This window comes from Thunnus albacares, chromosome 21 (assembly GCF_914725855.1).
Source record: "Thunnus albacares chromosome 21, fThuAlb1.1, whole genome shotgun sequence".
NCBI lineage: Eukaryota > Metazoa > Chordata > Actinopteri > Scombriformes > Scombridae > Thunnus > Thunnus albacares.
The window spans coordinates 16,316,373-16,331,269 of NC_058126.1; the positions used below are offsets into that span (position 1 = coordinate 16,316,373).

General features: G+C 37.9%; 1 protein-coding gene across 1 annotated transcript in view; it reads right to left on the minus strand.

Moving 5' to 3' along the window:
• Positions 1–14,897, minus strand: part of cntnap2a (contactin associated protein 2a) — a 201,507-nt gene that overhangs the window by 11,071 nt on the left and 175,539 nt on the right. The window contains exon 22 of the mRNA XM_044340234.1: positions 7,037–7,130. Within this exon, the coding sequence (XP_044196169.1) occupies positions 7,037–7,130 (94 nt within the window). The remainder of the gene's footprint in view (positions 1–7,036; positions 7,131–14,897) is intronic.

Below are 14,897 nucleotides of genomic sequence, written 5' to 3' on the forward strand. Positions count from 1 at the left end.
AAACTGCTGGTACGGTCCTTTTACTGACTATATGTTGACCATCCATGGTATACTGTTTATTTTTAACATGTTCATGTTCAGAAGTGTCTGTATGCAGATGTGCTCTTAAACATGTTCAGGAATCATTTAAAAAGTGAGTGTTCTTAAATGTTTTTCTTATTTATTACAAATTACACATAATCTATGCAGAAAAAAAATGCTTTTTTGAGAAACTAAAAGGATGTTTTTACCTTTCTAATTTTTTCACAACTTTTACCCATGAAAACACCTTCAGCTCCATTAGTGTAGATAGAAAACTTCATATCAGAAGCAAAGCCTGCATCTGTGCTCAAGTTAAATATGCCAATGTTTAAATAAATATAAAAAAATAATGTATATTAAAACTATCTGTGCTCCTTAAAAAGATATCCCACGCTCCTATGTTTTTTCACAGATTTACACTGAACATGATTTTTCAAGCGACAAAGTTGAATCCATCTTGATCTTCAAGATGGTGTGTTAACAGATGGACTGGCACAGAGGTACAAATTGTACAGTGGACAGATCTGGATATACAGCGATGATATTCATTTCCTATCTGCTGGCTAGACTTCACTTGCACAGGCAGATGGTTGAGAGTTATGGTGATTAAAACAGGGCAAAATCTTCACTGGTTTGTGTTGTTGTGTACGCCCCGTACAGTATGTATGCATCTGTATTTGCAGTTTAGATATAAAATAAGTACTAATCAACTAATAAACTTTTATTTATGGAGCACTTTAAGTTTACAAAGTACTTTACAAAAAGGCAGTTAGTTCATGTCATGCCTGAGGGGAAAAAGACTCCTTGAGGGTCAATGATTGATTTTGTGAACTAAAATGTCGATTCAAAGCAAAAGCACACGAACAAGACAATCCTGAGATGGAAATAACAGCTATTACACCTCAGAGTTCCTCAGAACGAAACTATTACACCTTGAAATGTCAGCATGACACAGCCTGCGTAAAATAATTGGCAGCACCCACAGGGAGTGACATGTTAAAGATGTGTGGACAGAGTTAACAGAATGAGAGAGGCTAGGGGAAAAAAAATGTAGAGAAATCAGAATTTCAGTGTGGCACTGATGTACATGTCCTTTACAACCAACCCTCAGGGCTACAATCATCTATCTCTAATAACACTTTCACGGTGTCACTATTTCTCTCGCTCTCTCTCTGCCTTTGGCTTCAAGTCTATTTCCTTTGATAGACACGCTCACATACAGTCTGCACACACACACACACTCACACAGATTTGTGGCACTGAGGACTGGGTTGGGAGCGTGCCTGCTGTTCTGGCTGATGTATGACTCATCTCACCCCCCATCTATTCTACTGGGATGCAGAGATCTAGGGAGGACAGGCCCATATGCAATACATCAACACACGTACACACACAGGCTGTTGTTAAGGATACAGTTACCTTCACATACACGCTGCATACTGTTACATTAAGCATCAGACTACAGTGGTTTCAGCAGCGTATAGCACGTGCTGAATCATCCCTGTGCTTCATGATCAATAACACTTTAGCACAATTACCCTTGACAGCAAACACTTAAAATCTCATGACCCTGGACCTGAGATATCCACACTGCCAGCTCCAACAAACAGGCTGAATGATGACCATAAAAAATTGTTACATAAACAGTTATTGGTTTTGTTCATTAAAACCATAGTGAAATTCTGCTAAGGCAGTCACTTTTTTTACAAGATATTTTAGTTTATGCAAAAATAAACAGACCTGAGTGTAGATTAGAAGTGCTGGGTAGATATAATAGTAATTATTATGATATGCAGGCTCAGATCTATTTACTGTGGTACTCTATCAGTTTCTTAAAAGCTGAAAAACTTGAAATTTATAATAAAAATCTTAAGTCTTTCACTAACAAACCTTACTAACCTTTAACTTGTGAACAAGTGTAGATAGACAAAGTAAAAGCTGATGGTTTACAATTAAAGGTGCAGTGTGTAGGATTTAGTAGCATCCAGTGGAATGGACTTGGCAGAAGTGGAATATAATATTCATAAGTATGTTTTCATTAGTGTATAATCACCTGAAAATAAGAATTGTTGTGTTTTCATTAGCTCAGAGTGAGCCCTTTATATCTATATAGGGAGTGGGTCCACCATGCACCACCATGTTTCTACTATTGATGGATCAATACTTCAACACTCACAAGCTACTCATTTGGTATTGATTCCTTTAAAGGATATTGATAATACAAAGATATAAATACAAAATGTTGGTGGCTGCATCACTTCCAAACATTTTCAGTACTTTTGTATAATGTTTGTGCCAATAAACAGCCCTGACATACTTAGCTGGCCTGTGTCACATAACTGTGGAAATCTACTGTATGTGACATGAGAACTGAGAGTACACAAGTGGGCAAGCACTTCCGCCTCAAACTTGTGAGAGAATGGCAGAAAGGAAATGTAGTGTGGTGTGGTGCTACTTTTCACCTGTAGATAAAAATACAGCAAACAAGAAAGTAACACAGAGCCGCAACATGAGTAACCTCTTCAAACATTACAAAAAAAACACACCCTAAAGTGTAATAGATATGCATATCCCATAAACTTCAGTCACAAGTGCCAAACACATGTGTAAGGAAAAAAAATACATACAATACATATAAATATATAATACAAAGAAAGACAATAGAAATAGAAAGGACTCTCAGAGCACAATAGAAATACCTCAGGCCAGTAGCCGTGAAACCCTGAAAGTTATAAGGAGGCTGAACAAAAACAAGATGTCCATACATCCAAGTCTCTTGCACCAACTTCTGTTTCTGAACACCGCTGTGAGGAAGCCTAACTAGTCGAATATGTAAGTTGCTTTGGGAAAAATCATGGCCTGTTTAAGAAGACTGAGAAATCTCTGAGAAAGTGCAAAGGTGCTCATGTTTTATGTTGTTGGTATTTTAATTCATTTTATTCATATTTATGTTATAATTATTTATTTATTTATTATTATTTTAATCATAGTATTTCTGTAAAATACTGGAATATTTTTTTGCTTATTAGCGCAAACATTTTTATTTGCTATTTATATTTGCTTTTGTAATAAATTTGTTTTTAATGGCTGGTATGTGTCATGTGATTTAAATTAAAGTGCCCAAATTCAAAATGCCCATTTAAGAAATGATCAGTATCAGTTTTGTTAAAATTGTATGTGTTTTGTTAATATTGTATGTGTTTCTGCAGCAGTCCAGAATGGACAAACCAAACACTGGCTTTAGAGAGGGCCTTGCGTTTTTCACAAGTTTGTTGCACACCGTAGGTTCTCCTACATGCTTGTAAGGGGAAGGGGAGGGGTATTCAGTTGATTGCAGTCTGCAACTTCACTGCTAGATGCCACTAAATCCTACACACGGGACCTTTAAGAATTTCAGTCTAAATTGAGATTTGCAAAAAATCTAGACATTTATTCTCAGAAACATTAACACGGTACTTAAAGATGCAATAAATGACATTCAGCCTCACTGGATGTCAGCAAACAACAATTTGCTATGTAAAGATATAATGGAGTAATTGTGACCTGAGCAGAGAATGAAGTCACGCTCCCTCTGTGTGTGTTGCTATTTGAGCTTCACTGTTCTTTGTTTTGGTAGCTAGTCCGGCTGCGCGTGCATGTTAGTGCATGTGAGTCCCTCCATGTCCTCCTCCTCCGTTTCCAAGATGGCGGCCATGTCACAAACTTTCTCATATTACAGCTAAACAGCACACTAAGATATGTTCCTGAAAGCATTTGAGATGAGAAATAGGCAATGCAGTAACAGAATCTTTATTCATATTTGATTAGCACTGCCTAATTTGACAGTTTGATCTGAGTTTCGTGAGCTGTCGGTTCAAGGGCCGCTCCCCCCCCCAACTTTATTGAGCAAACAACACACACATTTGTTTTGGTTTGAGATGTTGGTGCTATAGTGTGACATCTGGTGGCTGAATGTTGTGTATTGCAACTTTAAAGTTACTTTGTATTGGGCAGTACCACGTCATTATTTAAGCAATTAGTTGACAGAAAAAAACACATCTTAACTGTATATTAATTATTTTAATATTTTTATCATTTATTTTTTATAATTTTAGTAATATTTGGAATGTTATGTGTTTATGTAAAAAAAATAATGTTGGCAAATATATTGTGATTACATTTTTTCACTGCTCAAATTTTGATATTAACCTAAAAAAATCGTGTTGGGCTATTGTTTGGATATTCATCTGTGTATCTATCTGTTCTTTAATGTCTAGCTCCCTTGATTGCTGCCCTCTTTATTCCAGCCAATTTATCCCATCCCACAATCAGCAGGCTGTGAGGTGATAGAGGAGACGTCGCTCTGATCAGTGTGTGTGTTTGTTTGTGCTGCACCAAACACAGAGTCTCTGTCTCCCAGAAATAGAGAATCTGATAGCTCAGCTGTCTGACAGCCTCTCTTGTCTCTGCGGTCCCAGCGCAGAACTGGAACAGATCTGATGAAATGAGCAAAGTCATATGTCTGCTTTTGTTCTGACTGCTTTGTTTCCTCTTCTTCTCTGTCTTTCTGAACACTATATTCCAGCATCCTTCTGTTTTCCTGTCTCTCTTTTGATCTAATTATCTAATTTTTTCCTTACTCTGTCCATTATGTTTTATTCTGTCATGATTTTTACTACAACGTCATAGACTTAACATTTCAGCATATTGAGTCCATTGAAGTGTAAGGCTGTATAGATGAATTAGTAAATACATGCTGTTCTGGCATGTTAGGTGACTTTGTCCTGTGTGTCCTTAAAGCATCTGTGCTGGGCAAAGATGGATGGCTGTGTTTTGTGTGTGTATGTGCATGAGCATATGCTTGTGTGTGTCAGTGCATGGTTTTATATTCCCAGGGATTCTTGTGGTGTGTGTGGCAGTCGATAGTTCTGGCTGGTAAGTGAAGTCGGCCATTACTTCAACCTCACTGACTTTGTCGGCACTTGAGGCAGAGGACAAAGGACATGAGAGGGAAGAAGAGGAGAAGAGAATAGAACAAGCTGCAGCAAAATGCAAATAACGAGATTCAATCCTCCATCAGAGGTACATTATTAGTAATTAAAGAAGCTAATAAACCCAAACAAAATCAAGCCATAAACCATAGTTACCACTTGGGAGAACCTAAATAGGTTAAGGTAATTGAGAATGGATAATCAGGGTAATTAGGGTAATCAATGTCTAAAGTGTTTAGGGCATTGTTAAGATCTCTAAATCCAGTGAGGAAAAAAATAAATGTTGCACAAAATCATGAATTACATTTTAATCAGCGTCAGTGCTACAGTGCCCCTTTGTCCTACAAGTAATGTGTCAAAATAGTAGCGGCTGACAAACCTAAATATCCATATAAAAGAGGAAACTCACGTAAAGGTTTGGGATTCTTTTGTTCTGTCAGTTATCTAAGACAGTCAAGCACCGTGGGAATTCAGAAGAGTCTAATATCAGGGTATCAAACATCAATTGTCAGAGACAGTTTCTGTCATAACATGGTATTTGTTGAGTTGCACAGCCTTATCAGCCACAAATGTGAATGAGCATCAGTGGTGCAAAGTAACTAAGTACATTTACTCAAGTACTTAAATACAATTTTGAGGTACTTGTACTTTACTTGAGTGTTTCCATTTGATGCTACTTTATACTTCCACTCCACTACATTTCAGAGAGAAATATTGTACTTTCTACTCCACTACATTTATTTGACAGCTTCAGTTACTTTTCAGATGAAGATTTGACACAATGGATAATATAACAAGCTTTTAAAATACAACACATTGTTAAAGATGAAACCAGTGGTTTCCAACCTTTTTGGCTTTTGGCATCTTACAAAAAGCAGTGTGTAGTCAAGGTCACATTTCAGATGTCTATGAGTTGTTAACAGCTCCACCAAATAGTAATTTTTCCCTCTAAACTTCTCACATGGTTTCACTTCAATAAATGATTTAAATAAATGATTCAAGATTTCACCAAAAATCAAAGATTAGGGAAAGAAAGAACTGAAAACAGATTTGTGTTTCAGAACTTTGTTTTTTCTTCTTTCCTCTCCCATTAATCATCTCACGACCCCTCAGATTTATCTGCTGACCCTATGGAGGGACCTGATCCCTATGTTGGGAACCACTGGACTAAACTAGCTAACTGTGTATAAAGTAGTTCAAGCTAGCTCCACCTCCAGCAGCTACAACAGTAACACACTGATGCTTATGTATTAATAATCCAATGATGTCATACATAATAATATATCAGTCGGAAGGATGAAATGAGTACTTTTACTTTAATACTTGAAGTACATTTCGCTGCTAATACTTATGCACTTTTACTTAAGTAAGTACTTCTGAGTACTTCTTCCACTACTGATGCATACCATACAGGCAGAGACAGATGCAGATGGAATTACTGTATATGATGCAGCAGCATCCCTCTGCAGTTCTCTGGTGTCCTCTAGTGGACATAATGTGTAAATATAGACTCGTATTTATATTTTAAGGATCACATTGAAAACTAAATGATTTATCTTGGGGTTAGTCTTGCCTTAAATTTGACTAAATAAAATAAATGGAATAGAATATGACATTTTTGTCAGATACACAGTATATATACAGTACATCTAAAAAACTGTTTTCAGTGTGCTTCTGAAAATCTGCTGATGCGCAGTTAGCCCAAAGGGTGGCACGTGTACAATATAATATAGAGTCAGATCTCCCTGACATTTGAAAAGGAAAGGAGAGACCAGCAGATGCTTGCTTCTAAAGAAACAACTGTGATCAGATTTGTCTGGTTTATCTAAAGTTGATTTACTGGGAGCTATAAATTACATTTTGAAAACTACATCTATGTTTATCAGGAACATTTACAGCTTGATATTAAGCAGATTGTTTGATCCATGAGAGGTTGGGGTTGGAGTGGTATGAGTTAATTAAATGAATGAAAACAACTGCAATAAGTGTAGATATTAAAGTTTCACACTGCATGAAAAAGGTTCAAATTTTATAGACATACTTACCGAAGACTTTGCCCAAAAACAGCGTCTTGACCAGGTTGAACTTTGTGTCTGAGGCATCTGGGAGGGTGTAGCTGACTGGAGGGTAATGATCCAACTGAGTCAGAGGGCGAGAGAGATGGAGGGATAATATATCAGTATCTGCATTTTTAATGAGAGTCTGGGTCCAAAAGTACTGACTGCAGCATTTTCAAAGACCTGGTCTAGGACCTGCATCAGCACATTAAGCAGAGTACACAAGATGATGAAGAAGAGATGGTAATTCACTGCTGTCAGGCTGTAAAGTTACAGCACAGCATAATCAAAAGCTCAATGTCTCCCTCTTGTGGTTTTAAAATGTCAGCCCAGTGCAAGGGAACCCACTGTGTTTACATTAAAAAAACCCTCATATTATTCCAATGAATCATGATTAAAGACAGTTCATTAAATATTAATTAACATAACTACATCTAATTCAGCAACCAGACAACCAGGAATAACTCCAGTATTAACTCAAGTCTATTTTTCGCTCCCTTTATTTCAAGGCTTAGGCATTGTCACAGCATGTTTTTGAAACTTATTAAAAATACAATTTGATTTTCCTCTAGAGGGTTGAAGTGGTATGGAAATAATCTACAAATAATAAATGGATATTCTTATCCTCAAAAAAATCAACCTGTATTACATCTTTTATCAACTTTTTCCAATTATATAAACTAGAAGAAATATGCATGGATATCTTCATTATGTGTGGTGTTTATCAACCTCTACCCCTGTTCAGAATACCAATCTATATATCTGTCCTTCAAGTCACACCAGACCAACTTGGGAAAGCTGTTAATTTTGCTTTTCTTTTTTGTTTAGTCAAACTAGTCACGGCTGAACACAAACGATTGAAAAGCAATCCTCCATAATGATCCCGCAAACAAACAGCTCTTCACCAGGACTAGATAAATAATCACACATTAATTAACAATATGCAATAAAATCTGTGGTGGGTTCAAAGCTTTTTATTTTTTTCTTTCCTGGAGATCTTAAATAGAGAGAGAACAAGCAGCGTGTTTACAAAGAAGAGCGTCAGTGGAGATGTGAGAGCAGAGAGGGTGATGAAGGGAGGGAATACACAACTTTAATATCCCTGCAACATAATTAACTTGTTATTGCTGTATCACTGAAGTTTCTAATTAGCTTGAAGGCTGCAGCCAGTGCTATTGACGAGAATCATTTCAACCCCACAAATTGGTTTCTGTGTGTTCCAGAAATAAAAGATCTTCCTCCTTTCTCTCGTGCTCACAGGAGGACTGTATCTCAGCTTACAGCAGTGTGCAGAAATCATACCAGCGGCCCAAGCCAGAAGAGGGGCGGCTGATTGAAAACAATGACTTTTGTTACCGTGTCTTTTACTGGAAATTTGTTCCATTGATGTGCTGAATAGCTGTCTTGGCCTGTTAGCTGGGTGCTGAGCTGGACTGTTGCTAAAGGGTTGAGATTTGTGTGTGTGTGTGTGTGTGTGTGTGTGTAGTTCTTGTTTATTTGAATCAGTAGTCCTCCCATACAGAAAATCTCTCTACCCCCAACCCTGCCAGACTATTTTCTCCTTCTTTCTCTCTTTACACACGCAGCATATCCTAATTTGATTCTTTCCAAAAGTCTGGTCTCAGCGGAGCATTGTGTGGATTTTGTTTTCCATAGTGACTGCAGGGCGGGATAATGGGGCACAATTAAATTGCGCTCAGCTTATTTACTTTTATCTGAGAAAACAAATTGGCTGCACAACCAGGGAAGGAGGTGTGAGTCTCAAAACCCCACAAAAATGTCCACAGAGGGAGACAGCAAGGGGAAAAAAAACTCATTTTACCAAACTTTGTCAATTACAACAACAATTATTGGGATCCTTTCCTTTTACGTTGCACCATTTAGACAACACAATTTTCTCTTTAAGCGCTGTTGGTGCCTCTTAGGTTACATAAAGCTTACATAAGCAAAGTAATCAGGGGTTAGACAAAGATAAAATTAACAATGGGTGAAATCTATTTCCCTAAGTATGTCCTCAAAAAGAATCTAATTTAGCCAATGTGCTGTATATATTCAAACTAATTTACGGTACACTGAGAACTTCTTTTGTGGTAGCTCTATTTCCTTAATGATATCCAAGGGACAGCAAAATCTCCTATCACAGGTAAGTGCAAATAAATGCTAATTTCCTTTTTTTTTCTACTCGAATAAAGTTTAACACCATTATCAAGTGAATTACTGAATTATTGTCCTGTCCCATCACAGCAATAGCCAGTAGCAGTTCACACAGCAGAAACCAACCACAGCAACACATTTTGTAGGATCTTTTATGTTAAGAAATAATTAAAAAATACTGTGAATTGTTGTGTAATAGGCAGGGAAAGAGAGGAAGAGAAGGGAGGAGAGGAGGGGAGAGGAAGAGAGAACAGAGATGAGACGTCTGATACCTGAAGGGACTCCACACCTTCATCTCTAAACCCTCACAGTGTGCAAGAGGTTTAGAGAAAGAGAAAGCAAGAGATGGAGAGACGGGAACTTATCTTGATGCTGCCTTGATACGCCTTTGATAGTGAGCTAACCTGTCAAGACCTCACAGACTTACTTAAAAAGCAAACACTTGCTTCGTTTGCTGCTCTCTGCATGCTTGAGTGTGCATTTCAGCAGGTGTTTGTGTGCACATGCAGATCCACACCTTGAAAGAAGCCTCAGGTCTATGAAGGTGCAAGATAACCTAAATGCATCAAAGTGATCTTTGTTATCATATTTTGTGGGTCTAATTTCTTTATCTAAAGACATTATCTTTTCCTTTCAACCCCCTCCCTCTCTCTCTGACTCTCTGGTCTGTCTTTTTCTTTTGCTCTCCATCTCTCTCCTGCTCCCTTTTTGCTCAGATTCCAATTACCACATACCTACTTGTCTTCCCACTTGTTCTCTCCGCAGTGTCTTTAAACTAAACAGTCGCTTGTCTAAATGCCTTTAAGATTTGCAGCCCTGATAGCAGAGAAGTGAGACTTGTGCAGCCTCAGGTAAACACTCGACTCTCTTTTACCCTGGAAATTGAATTTGATCCACTGGCAGGCCCACCAGCATTACTGACTTTTATTGCATCTAACTCATCTCTGTCTCTCACTCATGCTGTCATGCTGTTTTATGAGATGAAAGCAGCTGCAACAAGGCTTCTGCTGAACAAACTAATGATGGGTTGGTTAAATTTGTAATGCTGGTGGCACAGTACAACAAAACACCAGGCTTTAACACATAATGTAATGTCAAATATTTCAATAAATAGCAGTACACATTTCACCACATGATATTTCAGAGTGAAAAAGCGGCTGCTTTTAAACAACTGCATTTAGGTGAAATTCTGCACCTTTGGTCAGACTCTGTAAGTACTTTTGATGCATGACATTTCTGACAGTATAATTAAAACACACATTAAAGAAAAATTCCTTTACTCTGAGGGCTCAGACATCAACACTGGACAGTATACTTTGATAACAAAGCTTCTTCTATTAGCGAGACAGTGCATTTTGCTCCAGTGGATTAAAGAAGTCCCCAACTGTACTGCAGTGATATGGACATATATAAAGTTGAGAAATGAGAAATAACCCCTCTCAAAGATCACTTATGACCCATTAGAAGTGTGTGGCCTTGCATTTATCTGCAGAGCCTCTGCCTCCTCTGCCCTCTGCCTGCATTTTCGTATTTTCTTATTATTTTGCTGTGTTCGGGATGTTTCTGGGCGTCAGCCTTTGGGTAGAGGGTGTGTAGCCCCCAGCCAATAACAGCACGCAGGATATGAGGTTGGGACTCGTAGCCTAGTGACCAGGTCACATCGCTGTCTCTGTCTCTCTCCTCTGCTTTCTGTCTGTGTCATGGATGTATAAGGAGAATGGGTCTGTGTGTTAGACCGAGGGCGGGGCTGAGCTCCACACACACATGCAGAGCAGAGAGGCCATAGCGGACAGGATGAAGTGTGAGCTTCGTCTGCATTCACACAACATCCAGAAATGCGGCACCTTCCCACAGGGTTGTACGGAGGTGTGGGTGTGATTATTCATGCTTTAGAACATAACTGCTGTGAAACAATCAGAAAATAACATTTTATTTCTCTGATTCACAGCTTTGTCCTTGCTACCACTACTGCCTCTCTTCATTCGCTCTCTAGCTTGCTCCACCACCGCTGCTCTCTCTCTCTTGCTTATGCTCTCAGCTTGTGCTGGTGTTGTTGAGCTGGAGAGGAGGGGCCAACTTTGAATGTTGTGTTTACAAACAGCAACTGACAAATCCTGCATACTGTACCTTTAAAGAGAAATACTAATTTATTTTATGATACCTTGCAATTAGTCTTAGCCCCTCTACTGAGCAAAAGTTTGGACTAAATACTAAAGGGAAACCCAATTATTGCAGCTAGTAATAGTTTTCCTTGTTGATTCATTTGTACATAAGATGTCAAAAGATAGTGTGGAATGCCGGTTGCGATTTTCCTGGGGTGGCATCTTCAGGGGTCTTGTTTTGTCTGACCGGCTGTCTGGAGCCCAAACTGAGTAGAGTAGAAATAGCCAGTGAGTATTTACATTTGGGGGCTACAGCCAGAAATTGTTAGGCAATTCTGTTTTTAAAAATTACTTAGATGATTAGTTGACCCTCAAATAGTTGCAGGTTGGCTTTCTGTCGATTGACTAGTCAACTGATGTTTCAGCTCTAATTTTATTTCTGACTATGTACATCATAACTGACTAATTCTGTTCCACTGTGATGCAATTACATTATTTTTTAATTTTCAAATGAATTTTATTTAATTGTTAGCGCTATATCCAGGTTTGATATTGATGCTGTCATGTATTTCTTTGCTGCATTAACATTTAAAACATTCATAAAAATGACACATAAATACATTTTTAAAAGGTGGATCATGCAGATGTTTTACTGTTTGGGTTTATACATCTTGTAGCAAAACATGCTTTTTCTTCCTGAATCTGCACACAATTAAATGCATCTGTTCATTAGTTCTGCTGTGAGCAGTATATACGGTATATCCTAATTGTGGGAACGTGGCATCTATGGCATTCTCATGCGTATTATGATAACATTTAATGCCACATTCTTACTCCCTCGTCTTACTCAATGCCTCTCCTGCTCTTGTTGCTGCCACCTTCCAAAGCAAAATATGTACTGTTTCATGGAACTCATTAGGGTGAGGTGTAAGCAACCGTCATGGTTGCTACCCTAAAGCAAACACACTATTACTAAAAACCCTTGAGGGTATGTGAGAATTCAGTAGGTGGGAGGCATGGAGAGATGGATGAATTAGATTGAATAATGTTGATTTGGTAGTGCAGCATTGGCCTTTGTAGTGAGTAGACCTGACAAGATCTCACTTGTGCATGCATGTCTGTTGGTATGCATGTCTACATCTGTTTACGCGTCGATATTAAGGGCATGTTTGTACCTTGGCTTGAAAAGAGCCCTGAGGCGGTGAGGCAACATGAAAAAGTTTTACTCATCAAAGTTATCTTCGTTAGCACACCTTCTGGCTTTACTTTTCATGCTCTATCTATAAACTTCATCTATTTTTTCTCTACAACCATCCCTAAAACTGCCCTTGCAGATTTTTTTTCCCCTTAAAAACCAGTTAGCACATCACGCCCACTAGTGTTCCTCTTAATTCTCTTAACATTTTATGTTAAAGAGCTGAACCTATCATTCGGGGACAAAAAGATTCACAAGGTTGTTACTTAGATTATAACCTGAGCCCACAGGGAATAGCAAACTGGGGATATTCGCTTGATAGGTAATAGCTCAGTCACACACTGAACATCGGTATTACTAATCTAGACACAAGTAATCCGCAATCAACCAGTGGCAGACACAGTGTGTGCACATATGTATGTGTGTGTGCGTGATGAGCAAAGAATCTTACAGTTGCTCCAATTCCTTTCTCTGCCAGTAACAAGCGATGTGTTATGTTGAAGTGCTCCCACTGGGGTGATCAGCAGTTGCAGGGTGTGATTTGCTCAGAAAATGAAGGAGATTTCCATTGGATATTTCAGTTTAATTTTCTTGCTGTCAGTATTTTTCACTGAAGTGTGTGAATGTAGGTGATGAGATTCCAGTATTGATGGGGTCATTGCTCCATGTACATGCAATGAGAGAGAGAGATTTGGAGGGCTGAAGACAAATGAAGGAAAGAAGATGCAATAATTATAGGTTTGCAAGAGTATTGTTATTCATTTTGGCCAACATTTTACTTCACCTTAATGAGAGCAACAGTATTATATGTATGCATTATACGTATGCCATTACTGTAAAGTGCTCGAACTTGTTTTCTAAGAGAAAAGCAAGTTGACAAACCAATTCTTTGTAAGTCATAATATACAGTACCAAGAGATTCACGACATTTCAGCTATTTGCCTACATCCTGCACTGTTTATACCAGTCAGAGGTATATGTACGTGTGTGTATGTATAATCATATCTTAAATGTTTCATGTTACATTCATTTTTCTTTGTGTCTATATGTCCACATGTTGTAAATGTATTAATTTAAACATCCTGTAAACATGCTGTAATTTATGTAGAGTATTTCCATCCTGCATATTTATAGCAAATTTACACTTAATTTGTATAAGTTTTGGAATGATTGGTTGCATTACCATACTTCTGCATCATTTTTCATGTCTGTTTCCAATTAGGTGCTACTAAAACAATCTATTTTCTCAGCCAAATCAAATTAAATTCATGGTCTAGTTTGGTGGTGTGAGAGCAAACCTTTTTCTTGACAGTTTTTCCTTAAAAATTGAAATGATGCAGAACCGGAGTCAAATTTTTGCTTCATGTTATTCCACGTGTTTGTTTAATGGGAGGGATTTAATGCATGAGGATACGACGAAAAAGATGATACCACAGATAAGATGAAACATCATAGTTGCCTGCAGGGAAATTAGGTTCTGTCAGTGTAGGAATTATGATTCATAAAGAATAAACAGCGCATGATGTTGGCAAACAGCTGATATATTGGTAACTACAAGTTCAGACAGAATTATTGACATGAAGCTCTTCACACAGCTCCTCACAGCAATTTTTGCTGGAGGTGAGTCAACAGCTCTGGTTAATGCAATTTCCTCTTCTAACTACTAGTGGGGAGCTGGGCTCAATAGTGAGTGAATCACTATCTGGATACATGAGGTTTGCATCTAAGAAATATGAATATCAAACAATCAAAAAATATAACTATCAAATATATAAATCCTATAAACACAGTTATACCTCACAGTTACAAAGCAGAAATGCAAAGCAATCAAGCCCTGCTGTGTGATATACAAGTTGACTTTATATATACTTTACATGGGACAATACATATTGTATTGATTGCTGTATAGATGTCATGTAACTATGACTATATTACTAAAACTATGCACCACACTTGCAATACATTCACTTGACAGATAATAAAAGTAATAAAATACAGCTTGGACACAATGTGTGGGTTTGTGACATGTAAGACTTTAAAAAGACTAAAGAATATGAAAGTGAGTGAATTCAGTTTTGGTTTTGGTTCACTTTTTAGTAAAAGACAATCTCTTTCTTGATAAACCATAAACTGCCCATACGAATACAATTCCAATGTGGATATAACCAGTAACTCGATTTTACAGGCAGTTGCTATCCATTTTGAGTCCTCCTTAAACTGCTGCCTGCAGCCAAATGTGAGCATTTTAGCCCAGAACAAAGTCTGTAATAGTTTAGCTGAATTCTCACTCCATCCTTGACAGCTACTGACTGAGGCTTGGCTGTATTGATCTACACTAAGCTGTTTAGCTGCACAAAATTCAAGAGCACACAGATAAACCCACACACACACAAACATG